The following is a 13,859-nucleotide window of genomic DNA, read 5'->3' as shown; positions in this document are numbered from 1 at the left end:
TCTCTTTAGGGTCTGGAGGGGAACGTATACGACCATGTGAAGGATTATCTGATATCCTTTTGTCGGACCGAGTTGGAAGCATTTCAAGCAATCCACAGCACCTTCCAGTTCCTCCTGGAGAAGTCCAGTCGAGTGAGTCACACACAGTCTCTCTCCTCTTAGTTTCATCACTCCCTCAATTTCCCTCTTCGTTCCCAGAAATAGATTCGCTCTGCCAGCTCCTCATTATCGGCTCCCCTATGAAGAAATCCCCTCACACACACATCATTCCTCCACTCTGCTGATAAGCACATCTGGCTGAGCACTATTTCACTAGCCAAGGGGGTCTAATTTTACATACCACTATTGTGACGTGTGTGTGTGTGTGTGTGTGTGTGTGCGAGAGAGAGAGAGTTATGCAAGGATTTTTCCTTCACATGCTCTTAAAGGGATAGTTCACGCAAAAATAATCTTTCTGTCATCATTTACTGAACCTCATGTCTTTCCAAACCTGTGTGACTTTCTTTCTTCTGCGGAACACAATAGAAGATATTTTGTTGAACATTCGGGTCCGAACAACATTGAACCCCATTGACTTAAAATTCTTTTATGTTCCACAGAACAAAAGAAGGTCCGTTTTTGGGTGAACTCTCCCTTTAAAGGGACATTTTACCTGTCAAATACTCTTGCATCATGTTTGTTAAATAGTTATGTTTTATGTCCAGGTGATGCAGGACTTCAACCAACAGCTGTTCCTGCAGGAGAATCCCGTGTTTCACAAAGCACAGGACTTCCAGTTCCAGCCCAGCGACAGCGATACAGTGAGTTTCATGCATGCAGGTTTATAAACTGCTCCTAGACAAATCAAGAACTCCTATATTACAAGTTCATACGTTTGAGTCAGTTAATTTTATTCATTTATTTTTCCAGTTAAATTAAAGAAATTAATAGTTTTATTCAGCAAGGATGCATTAAATTGATCAGAAGTGACAGTAAAGACATTTATAATGTTAAGGAAGATTTCTATATCAAATAAATGTTTGTTTTTTTACTTTCTATTCATGAAAGATTCAAGTTTTCCACAGAAATATGAAGCAGCACAACTATTTTGAACATTGATGATAATCAATAAATATTTCTTGAGCAGCAAATGATTTTTGAATGATCATGTGACACTGAAAACTGGAGTAATGATGCCTAAAATTCAACTTTGCATATTCAAATATATTCAAATAGAAAACAGTTATTTTAAATTCTAATAATATTTCAAAATATTACAGTTTTTACAGTATTTTTGATCAAATAAATGCAGCCTTGGTGAGCAGAAGAGACTTCTTTCATAAACATAAAAAAAACCCACTAACCCCAAACCTTTCAACAATAATGTATGTGTACAGGAAAATGTGTTTTTCAGTCATATAATCACTTTGGAACATGAATATCACAAATTCATCACTGAATTTTATTCAGGTTAAACTATCTCATGGCAGGGAATCCACCTGTGTTAGTTTCATTATTAAGCAAGCCAACTCTCTCTCTCTCTCCTCCTGTCCTTCTCTTGGTCTAATCTCTAATCCTATATTTAAAAGTTGAAATGGTCTTCAAACGTTTCAGATTTTATTCAGCGTTGACAGCGTCATCGACACATACTTCACAACCGCGCCGAAAAAGCTCACAAATTTCATCATCACCTTCTATTTTTAGCCTGGTTCATCTGAGAGTCTCTGGGAACAGAATTTCTTGTTCCTGTGATGATGAAGTAACATCCCGCTGATTAAACTCTCTTCTGTGTCTGCTCGAGCTTTAATCACGACTCATTTTGTGAACGTTCCTCTCGTTAAACTACAGTTCTGCTCGAGTGGGATTGATTTTTAGCCATTTCGAACTCCTGGTAGCTTTTTTATTTTAACCATTCATTAACCTCTTAATATCTCTCTGTATTATTTTATCCTATTTTAAACTTCAGTTTCAATTTTGAGTGCTTAAATGACATAACTAACTTGATGACAATTTATCATGCTAATTTAGTACAGTACCCACTGATCCATGCTGTAAATTTATTAATAAAGAATTATCTTATTGCTCTTTAAGCTTGAAGGAACCTTCTGAATGGTGATCAATCCATCCCAGTCAAATAAATCTTCACCAGACAGTCTTTTCTTTTCCAGTTAAATGAAATAAAAGATATTGGCTTCTAAAACCACTTTTTTTATTATTGTCTTGTCTGGCATAATGTTTGTGCTATTTTGGGGACTTTTCTGTTGAAGCAAATGTTGGGGAGCAAATGTTGATTTGCGAATTATCGCAAGTGATTTAATTTTGTCATTATTATTTATGTAAAAATTGCATTTTAATTTTACAATCCTAGAATTTTCATAACTGTTAAAATGAAAATAAATCAATTTAATGAATTATCAGTTTTTACCAATTTTCACTATAATTTATGTACAGAATCTTTATGAAATTACAGTATTGGAACTAAAACCTTAGCAATGCTTTGTAACTGCAGTTTCTCTTTATTACTTTATTTCAATGACTAAATTGACTATATTGACTATATTAATATGACTAAAGGAATCTGGATCTAAAACGTGATTTGAATTTATAGACATTTTTTCCCCTCTAACTGCTAGAATGATTGCGAACCGCAGTACAATATTGATTAATTAACCATCAATAAGCTGAATCAATTAAATTATTAACAATTAATCAATCTGTGTTTAATTATTAAAATAACATCCCAGAACTAACTTTAAGGTTGTATTACCAAAGCATCTGCTCTCTCTCTCTCTCTCTCTCTCTCTCTCTCTCTCTCTCTCTCTCTCTCTCTCTCTCTCTCTCTCTCTCTCTTCCTTATATCTTCTTATAGTTCAGTAGTTAATAGATATCATGTTTGTTAGCTTTTACATCTCTGAGCATCTCTCTGACTGCTTTGCTGTTTCTAACTCTGTTGTAGTTTTCCTGTCCTCTAACAGTCTGTTTCTAACCCTCTCTTAACCCCACCGCACACGCGTGTGATGTGTATGATGTGTGTGTGTGTGTGTGTGTGTGTGTGTGTGCGCCCATCTTTCCCTCCTCTCTGGCTCAGACTCTGAGTTCGGTGCAGCAGTTGGTGGACATTGAGCCATCGGCGGTCAGTGTGATGAGAATGACTCTGGCGCAGGTACCACACAGTCTGTTGGACTTGATTTCCCATCATGCTTCAGTGTCCTGCAGCCATCATCAACCAGTTGTTGTTGTTTCTTGCATGCTGACATCAGCCTGTTCACCTGTGTATTTGTTAAACTCACTGTGAGTGGACACATTTAAAGGGGAAATTTCATCATTGAAAACTTGATTTTCGCTATTTCTTTTAAAGGTGAAGTGTGTAATTGTTTTGCAGGCTGGGATATATATATATATATATATATATATATATATATATATATATATATATATATATATGCTTGTCCAACCAGTAGCAGATCAAAGGAGTGTTTAAAGCAAAACAAAAAAAAGTTTTTTTTTTTTATATAATAAGTTTTAAGGTTAGGGCTTTTGACTGTTCAATATATGAATCTATGTAATTTATATGTAGTAATATAATGTTTCAGTTAATATATATATATATATATAATATATATATGTATGTATGTGTATAGTAATAGTTAATAGTAATAAATATTACTAGTTATTTATACTTATATTATATCTGAGGTATTTATTGCATTCAGTTCCTGTTTTCTTGACTAATTAAACCCATAACCTTGGCATTGCTAACACTGTGGTACAGTTCTGGGTTAATTTACATACTTCACCTTTAAAATAAGATTGATGTACAATGCATCACTGGAACACTTGATTCTGATTGGTCAGTCTGTGTTTTTCTTTGCTCAGATATTTTTGACTGTATGATTGTTGTCTCAGGCATCAGATTTCCTATACTATGATAGTTTAAGTGTCTTGTGTCTCTGTTGACTATTTTCTTATATAACATATCCATTTTAATTTAAATCAGTGTTACTTACCTATTTATTATTTGTTTATTTGTGATTAGCAGGATAACAGTTTCAGTCACTCCTTAGAAACTTAAATATGGATAGAAAAATGCTACAAAAGTGGCTTTTACATTGTAACGCTGTATTTTGCTTGTCAAATGCTTAGAGCGTCAACTGTTTGACACGTCAAAAACTCTCAGACACCGTCGCTAGGATTGATCAACGGTGCAAACATAGACACAGACACAATATTTTCCATCATACAGACACGCAGAAAGCGTCAAAGATGCACGCATTCCATCACGCTCTCCCCAGACAGCATCCGTGTGTGAATTTGAAGCAGAGGCACATGGGATTGATTAGGCATTTTCGAGGGGTTCTGATCCAGATGGAGCCCCTGCAAACTGTCATGTTTCCCAGCAGACTCGGGCAACCCAGCATGCCTCAAACACACACACCACATCTGCTTAGGGTCACGCCGAGAGAAAAAACAGGAAGACGTAAAAAAACAAAAACATCTCAACGGGAGAGTGATGTTTAGATGCATTTTTTTTTCCCCTTTTAAGAAACTCTTTTGTCAGCCGTGGCTAGTGTTGACATCAGATTGATGTGGCAGTATCGAGTGAAGATGTTTGTGTTAAAGTGCTCTGATTGAATTTACATTGATCAGTGTGTTGCCGTCAATTATTCACAAATGCAAGGGTGCGTCGTCAGCAATACCACCAGATATGGTCAATATACGCAAGTCATTCCTTATGATTCTAAACCAGCTGGAGCTTCACAAACCATTGATGTTGTTTGCATTTGTTGTCTCTTATAGCAGGGGTAGAATATGACAGCTATTTCAGAGATTGAGAAAGTTATTACATTTGATGAAAGATTATGAAGGAAATGATGTGAGATGGTAATACAATTAAAAAAAAAAAAAGTTTTCTATTGTAATATATTTTTAAGTGTAATTTATTCCTGTGATGTCAAAGCTAAATTTTCAGCATCCAGTTCAACTCCAGTTCTCAGTCTTGATCCTTCTGAAATCATTCTGATTTGCTGCTCAATAAGCATTTCTTCTTATTATTAATGTTGAAAATAGTTGAGCTGCTTAATCTTTCTGTTGAAACCATTATACATTTTCCGAGGATCCATAGATTCAACAGAACATTCAAAAGAATAGCATTTATTTGAAAAATATATATTTTTTTAATTGTCTTCACTGTCACTTTTTATCAAGTGAATGTGTCCCTGCTGACCCCAAACTTTTGAACAGTAGTGTACACGGATTAATTTTTTGCAGTAAGACCAGATAAATCAAAAAGATTCCTGGTGATTTTAAGACTCTTCACACTCTTTTTGGAGACGTCGGTCTAAATGCATCCTCGGGTTATATTGTGTTCAGGTGTTTAAACTCAGAAATAAACAGATGCTTGGGAGAGACTGGCAATTAGTGGACGACAGCTGGAATGATGCTGTGATGAAGGAATACTAGACAGACTTGAGATTTGAGAAGACTTTGTAACTGTTATGTGCAATGTACTGTGCAATGCACATGTCCCACAATGAGCCTCAACTCACCTCCTAAAAAAGCAATTATGTAGCATCTCATATCCTTAGATTGAAGAATCAAGCATCTTTTTCTTGCGCTATCTTCAGACCTTACGGTTGTTCACTTCTTTTCCCACTAGTCGACTCGGGTTGGTTCATTTGGATTTAAGTTGATTGATTAATCCATTGTGCTTCAGATCTGATATCAGAGATGGTGAAATGTCCTCAACACTGTTCCTGGATCTGTTCTTTCTGTTTGTAATTGTGAATGTTATGAGTTCACTATTTTACCACTCTGATCTCAAACCTGTGATTCCGACAGGTGTGTGTTGCTGCGTTAACTGTGTGTGTATGTGTGTGTGTTTCAGAGTCGACAGCTGGAATCGGAGACGGGAACCACCGAAGAACACAGTCTCAACAAAGAGGCGAGGAAATGGGCCACACGTGTGGCCCGCGAACACAAAAACATCATCCATTACAAACGGGTAAGAGGCGCTGGATGCACATTCATACTCGAAAACAACATCTATTATAAAGCGCGCGCGCACACACACACTTGAACATCTGTAAGTGGCGAATCTTGTAAAAATTTGTTACAAATTCTGTTGAGATGCAAACTAATTATTTAATTACAAATGACTGAGACAAAAACCTTCCTGTTTCATGAATCCACAAAATTAAAAGAATAAAACACACTTAACCCTTAGATCTCTTATTATTTTATTTTATGTGCATTACAATTCAGTGAGTCCAGCCCCAAAATTCTGGACATTTTAACTGTTTTATTAGATTTTAATGACTGTATATGCAGTATTTCGTATCTACAGTACAATATAATATTATATAATATTTTTTGTATTGCAATATTATTATGTTTAATTATCGTGAAATAAAAGCGGTAGAACAGATACTGCCACAAATGATTCTGTTGAATGTTGTGATTGTATCTTGTTTGATTGTTAGATTAGTGGCAGGAAATGTGATTCGATGCCATGGTTTTTTTTTTTCGTTGGTTGCTTGCCAATTTAATTGAGCTGATTAACGGTAATTTGCTTTTATGGCAGGCTCTAGAGGAATGTGAGACACTCGGGACTCCGCCCACGGAACAAAGCCGGATCGAGCTGGAATTCCGAATAGAGGAGGCCAAGGAGAACATCCGCAAAGCAGAGGTGATGTGTGCCGCATGTCTGTCACCATTTACTCACTTTTGTGACATTCTGAAACACGTACAGCGTTTTTTCTTCCGAGTAACACAAAAGGAGAAGGATAGCAGGATGTTCACGCCACTTTTACACTACAGCAAGAGATTGTACATATCCTCGCACAAAGCTATCAGAAGACTTATAGTGCATGAGTTAGATAGTTTACGTTTGTATTTAGGAAAGGGCAGATCAGAGAAAAAAAAACAAGGCAGAAGTACTTAGTAGTAATGTCCCAAGCGTCTCCCACTCTCCTTCTGTAATGAATGCATTTCCCTTTCCAGACAGAGATGCGTTTTCTCTCTCTCTATTGATCTGTTCAGAGACAGGCTGTCAGTCTCTTTGTCTGATCAATATGTCTTCTCCTCTAAGATGTCCTGCCGTGTCCTTACACATGACTTCCAGCAGCCGTGGCGCCCTCTGCTGGCCCAGCCTGTGACCTCTCTTATATGTTAAAGCAATAGTTCACATAAAAATGATAATTGTGTCATGGTTTAATCACCCTCATGTGACTCTAAACCCAAATGACGGCTTTATTCATGACGAAGAAATGTATTTTCCATGCACTGTCAGCATACAATGACCTAGAGATGTCAAACTCAAAAACAGTCAGTAAAAGTCTTCAGAAGTCATATAATTATGCTTTCCAACATCGCTCTAAAGTCTAATGCACGCTAGCATTCAAACTTGCCGTTTTATGATGCATCACATCTGGTTTGTCGTCATTGACACCAAACAAATTGGTCCTTGCATGTCTTGTAACTGATACAATCCCACCAAATTTGAATATGCATAAGTGCAAATTCCACATTAGTAAATGGGTGTGGAACAATATGAGAGTGAGTAAATGATGACAGAATTTTTGCATGAGACTAACTCATGAGAGTAAAATTGCACTTTACTCGTTCGCTGAGAATTTAATAGACAATGTATGTAGTAGATAAAACCATCTTTGTTTTTCCTCTTGAACTCAGAGCAACTGAAGCCAAATTATCGTTAGTTCTTACAGACCATTAAATATTTAATAACCCCATTAAGAACTAATGGACAAGCACTAACAACACAACAAGCAGAATAAGGAATGAAACAAAGTTTGGAAATAGTAAGCTTTTATTTGGCACCAGGCAATGTGCCAGAGGAGTCTGTGTTTGCTCATCAACAAATATTAAAAGTATAATTGCACTTTAATTATTTCCTTTGAAAATGTTTGTCCCCTCAGAATTACATGAAAATGAAAGTCGTACATAGTATTTCTACTCCGAAGCAGCTTCCAAATGCTGTTTGTCGACGGTAAATTGAAACTGATGAGTCTTCAGAAAGTTAATTTGCATCTTTGCCTAATAATGAGAAAAGCTGAAGTGCAAGGACAGCTGTACGCTCCTCTGAGATCAGACGCCTCACCTGTCTAATGAGGAGAACTACCCTAGACATTGACTTCTGAGAGCTCAACGGCCTGTGTTTGGATATCGAGCTTCAGCGACGGGACGCTCACACTCCCGGCAGTTTTTAATGCATCTGTTTTCCTCTGTCTGACACTATCTGGTCTTTTTTTAAATGCAGCTTTTTCTGCTTTTCAAGGCTACTTTCTGACAGCTACTGTTCGTGACAGCCACGTTTAATGATCAAACTGACACCCTTTACATTTCCAGGACCCAGAATTGCATTTTGAGAGTGAGACCTGGACTGAACCAGTGTTATTTTAGTATTATTTTTATACTATTGTAATTAATATTTTGAATTTACTTTTAGTACTTTTACTTAAGTTTTAGTCATTTTGTTATTTGCCTTTTGTCATTTTTAATTTTATTTAAATTTTAGTTTTAGTAATTTTAGTACTTCAACTTACTTTATTTCTGTTAGCTGCCAAAGCAACATTTATCATTTTATTAAAATATTAAAAATTTTAATAATTATAAAAATATTATTTATTTCAATTAACAAAAATTATTATTTTTAAAAGTTTTAATTTTAGTTAACAATATCAACATTTGACTAGACTGAACCACACTGGATAACTAATTAGTTAGTTCAGAAGTTGCTGCTTGAGTACCACAATATATGTAACTGTTATATGAACAGAACAGTCTATTTATCTTTTTAAAATTGTTTTCAGTTTAATTTTATTTTAAGTTTTAGTAACTTTCTATGTGCTTTTGTCATTTTAATTTTTTATATATACTTTTGTTTAGCTTTATTTTTGTCACTTTTTTTGTAATTTCAGTACTTAAACATTAGCATAATTGTTTCATTTAATTACCAAAGCGAAATTTCACCTTTTTTTTTTTCATTTTTAAAATGATTTTTAATAGTTAACAATTCATTCATAAGTAGCTGCTTGAATACTACAGTATAGTATGTATGTAAGATATTGTATAAACAGGACAAACTATCTTTCATTATTTTAAATTAGCTTCTTTCTTTTTTTTACAATTTTTAAAAAAGATTTAGTAATTTTATGTGCTTTTGACATTTTTATTATTTTTTATATTCCTATTTAGCTTTTCTTTTTTTGTGTTAGTTTTAGTAATTTTAGTACTTCAACTTAGCAGCGTTTCTAATAAAAAAAAAAATAGTTTTAAGTTTTTCATTTAATATTTATATTTAATGTTAAATTTAATTCCAGATAATCTTCATTTCATCCTGGACTGAACTAAACCACACTGGACGACTAACTAACAAGTTGCTGCTTGAATATTACAGTATATGTAAGCAGTTGTACAAACAGAACAATTTATATATCTTTTACTCTGTTGGTCTTTTTCAGACGATAAAGCTGAAAGCAGAGGCGCGTTTGGACCTTCTGCGGCAGGTGGGCGTTTCTGTGGATACGTGGTTGAAGAGCGCCATGAACCAGGTGATGGAAGAGCTGGAGAATGAGCGCTGGGCGACGCTACCCACCCTCAGTACCCATGACCTTTCTATCTCGGTGAGCACTCTCTTTATCAAAAATCAAAGTCCCTATGAAGTGGTTTGACATTCAGATTTTCTCATCTGTGTAATCAGTTCCAATTGAAAGTTAAGGAAGTTGCGGCTTTACATCCTTATTATGAATGACACCCCTGGTGCCCAGTTAGTTCGACCTCCCCGACCCGACCCTTCCTGATTCTGTCAGCGTCATTGTATTCAGACCCTGCTAACTAAACAGTTTAGCCCATATGCCACAGCATCTCCGTCAGTCAGAGAGAAATAATGTTGATAACAGCAGCAAAACATTCCCCTGAACTCAACAGATACAGACACACAGACCCTTAACACATGTGTTTGTGTTATCATAGCAAGAGAGAGAACAATCCCTTTGAGACGCTAGAGGATGTGACGGTGAGTTATTAGCACATGGTAGAATAGCCAATTACACAGTCTAAAGCACATTTGATGCATATTATTGTTTCATATTTTGGTGCACACTTTACATATATTCATATCCCCTACTTTAATTATTCACACACACTAGTGAGCATTTCAGTAGAAGATCTTCCTCCGAGATGGTCTTTGCAGTAATTGGCACAATTGTAGATATATGGATAGTGGTTGGAGAGACATACATATATGTATATGTATACACACAGTATATGTATGTGTGTGTGTGTGTGTGTGTGTGTGTATGTATATATATGTGCAAATAAATTGTACAAATAAATTAAATATTCATATAATAAATAAATAAGGACACTCTTCCGCAAGCACAAATGATCCATAACCATAAACAAAGGCACTTCCTATAATAGCTCCTATTATCCTTAAAAAATTATATTGTTCTCACTTTTTCTGATTAAAAGCATCTGTTAAAGTCCCTTTAAAAATTCACCTTTAATCACAAAAATGACACATTTAAATGTTTTTTTCCTGTGAAAAAATTTATTTGTGCCTTAAAATAGCTTGAATGTAACTCTAAACCCTTGCTTCATTTAGTATTCACGGAGCCATGAATATGCTAATTATCCCCGCCTCCACTCACTCACACCAGCTCAGAACACCTGATCCACTCTGTCAACTTCACTGTAGTAAATGCTGCACAATGGCAAGTGGAAACACTGGTTTAAATCAGCCATGCATGTTTGAACCAGAAACCGATTCAGAAGAAGTGGAAGAGTGACATGGGACATATAACGGTGATAAATATGATTAGCCTTTGGCTTGACTACATTATCAAACAGCTAATAATGTGTTGCTAATGTTACATAAACCCGTTCGCCATCTCATAGTCAGAGAGCTGCCTTCTAAAAATCAGTATCCTTAGAAACGCTTTGAACAACTCGGCGTCAGTGGAGAAAGCCATATAGTTCATCATAACATCATAATATAAATTATATACATAATTCACCTGCTATAGTGCTAAATGTACCTGATTTTTCATATCAACAGAAAAAAAATACCAGGATAACCTGGCTTCTCTTGAGACTCTCCTGCTTCTGAGAATAGTTAATGATTTGCTAAAGACGTTTACTTGATTGGTTACAAGGTAGTTTGTGAGAAACTTTGTAGAAACTTTGCATTTGCTTGCAAAACCTTTACGTTCCCTCACAAAAACGTTTGCGTTCCCTGAGAAACTTTGTGTTCTCTCGCAAATAACTTGTTACTTTTCCTCCCATCTCATGTTTTTTCCACCTCCAGGTCCCTTTAGGGGCTCCATGGTTTTGCGCACTATGAGCGTCAGTGAACTGCTGCAAGTTGACTGTAATCTGAAGTGAAATTTGAGCATAACTTTATATATACGCCATATTACTTGAGTAAAGCATGAGAATACTGCGAGACTAACGTGTGAACAGCTTATAGAGTAGTACTACAGCAAAGCACCTTAGTACTTTAAGGTAATTGTAAAGATTGAGTGATTTTAGGTAAGACAGTAGAAATTTTAATAATGTGCCAGAGTTTAGCCCACAGCGTAGACAGATTGACCTGGGTGATTAACAATATTATATCGAGATTGTGATCAAATTTATGTTGGTAATGACTATAAGCTCTGAACATTTTCAGATATGCCTATATATCAGTCACCGCCCACCACATCACAGGTTACAGGTTACAATGACCTCGTCTGGCCTCATGGGTCAGACTCCCACTGAAAGTTCTCTTGACTTTCACTGAAGGATCAGTTTTCAACCTGTATTGTAACCAGTTAAAACTAGTAATGTGAGATACAGTGAACAACTGAGGAGGTATGAGTGTCCAATGCCTGTGTCTTTTGTTGATTTTTCTGTTGCTACATTTTGTCTCTTGGGGAAAAATGTTCTCCTGATCCCCACAAGGCCAATGAGATTGGTGGGCGGTAACTAGGTAGAGTCCACACCTCTGGAACGCTGGTCTTTTGAGCTGTTTGTTCCATGCAGTTGTACGTTAACCCACAGAGAAAGCCTCAGGCACACTTTTTATAGTTTGTTGAATGATATTGAATCAACAAGCGAGCCGTGGTGTTTGTCAGAGTAGTGACACGCATTGTCATGTTTTTGTAGACCACAGTGGATTTGGACAGAGAGGAAGGAGAAGAATTAGAAGAGAACATGGAGACGTACGACGACAGCAGCTCAAGTCCTTCAGGAACCCTGAGGAACTACCCGCTCACCTGCAAGGTGCTCTACTCGTACAAGGTAAATTCACACGTTTAACTGGGGCTAACGAATGTTCTGAAAACTGTGGCGACCAGTGATTTAATAAAATTAAAAAAATTGATGAAAAACTGAAACTTACTGAATCATAAATATTTATGTATAATCAATATTTATAATGTATTAATATACATTTATTTCAAATACAATTTAATAAATTGGTTTTAAATGGATGTTTTTTTTTATTATGCATTTTACATAAAATTTTAAACAAAAAACTTGCTTGGAAAAATTTATTAATTTATAATAAATAGACACAAGCACTTAACTAATCCACTACCATAAACAAAAGCACTTTCTATAATAGCTCTTTAAAAAAAAAATAAAAAATAAAATATCTTGTTTCACTTTTTGCATTTATTAAATTAAATATAGAATGTAAAATTACCTTTATTTATTGGGGCTTAGGAACAGTCTGAAATGTGTGTTATTTGTAACTAAAACAAACTTGTTTTAATGGAAATAAAGCTGAAACAAAATAAAATGTAAATATTAGATGTAAAACCTAAACTTAAAAAACTTTAAATGAAAATTAGAAATGTTTCCTTGGCAACTAACTGAAAATAAGTTGAAGTTGAAGTACTAAAATGACTAAATCTGAAATAAAAGCTAAATAGATCTATTTAAAATAATAATAATAATAATATCAGTGACAGAAGCACATAACAAAATTACTAAAACTTAAAATGAAAAAAAGTTAAATATATAAAAATAAGTTAACAAATGCAAAATATTGATAAATGCTATAATAGTATTAATAGTACTAAAATAACATGTAATAAACCTCATCAAAGTCACAGATATGACATTGTTTAAAATATCTAGTTTGCACATATCATCTGAAAATCAAACTTTGAAGAAATGTCAGTCACTCTGGCGTTAATTAAATTTGAATTTGAATTGAGTTTTGTTATAACACACATGGCACTGTTGAAATAAGTCTCAAATGTCTGTCCCTATTCTGTTTATTATACTAACAACTAAAAGCTAGTCAATTTTCAAATATATTTAGAAACATTAGCTTAGCAATAACATTAGTCAAAGATGGCATCTCTGTTGTTAACATCTTTTCTCCTCAGGGAGTTTATTGCTCAGCAGCTTGGCTCATGAATATTAATTATGTTATTTAGGATTCACATAACATGATGTCCTAACCGATCTGCTGAAAATGCTGACGGTGGTCAGTAATAGGGCTGCAGTTTACCGCTTTCACATTTATTCTTTCGATGCAGCCAGTTCAGGCTGGCATTTTATAATGCATGCTGGAATTTTTTTCTTCATACTGCAGCCAAAATAAATATTTAAAAAATGCCCCTGCACTTAACTGTCTTCCAGGATCCGTTCCCTTATTTGTAATGGTTGTGTCTGGGAAACTGCTAAAATGTCTGCTGGTTTCTGGAAAAATATTAACCCACACAGTTGGCCTTGTATTGCTCAATAGTCTTTTCACCTCTCTCTTTCTCCCAGGCCTCTCAACCCGATGAACTAACGATCGATGAGCATGAGATGTTGGAGGTTATAGAAGACGGGGACATGGAGGACTGGGTGAAGGTGAACCAATC

At 35.3% G+C, this 13,859-nt stretch overlaps 1 protein-coding gene across 2 annotated transcripts in view; it reads left to right on the top strand.

Moving 5' to 3' along the window:
- The window catches only part of fchsd2 (FCH and double SH3 domains 2), a 94,058-nt gene that overhangs the window by 73,438 nt on the left and 6,761 nt on the right, over positions 1-13,859 (top strand). Inside the window, exons 9-16 of one of the 2 annotated variants that reach the window (XM_084125010.1) lie at positions 10-132; positions 705-800; positions 3,068-3,142; positions 5,864-5,980; positions 6,560-6,664; positions 9,459-9,620; positions 12,145-12,279; positions 13,765-13,848. In XM_084125010.1, the coding sequence (XP_083981136.1) occupies positions 10-132; positions 705-800; positions 3,068-3,142; positions 5,864-5,980; positions 6,560-6,664; positions 9,459-9,620; positions 12,145-12,279; positions 13,765-13,848 (897 nt within the window). The remainder of the gene's footprint in view (positions 1-9; positions 133-704; positions 801-3,067; positions 3,143-5,863; positions 5,981-6,559; positions 6,665-9,458; positions 9,621-12,144; positions 12,280-13,764; positions 13,849-13,859) is intronic. The other variant, XM_084125009.1, reaches the window with a different exon arrangement.

The sequence above is a fragment of the Abramis brama genome (assembly GCF_963993115.1).
Source record: "Abramis brama genome assembly, chromosome: 9".
Taxonomy (NCBI): Eukaryota; Metazoa; Chordata; class Actinopteri; order Cypriniformes; family Leuciscidae; genus Abramis; species Abramis brama.
The sequence above is the reverse complement of the archived record's forward strand: the minus strand, read 5'-3'. Positions and strand labels throughout refer to the sequence as shown.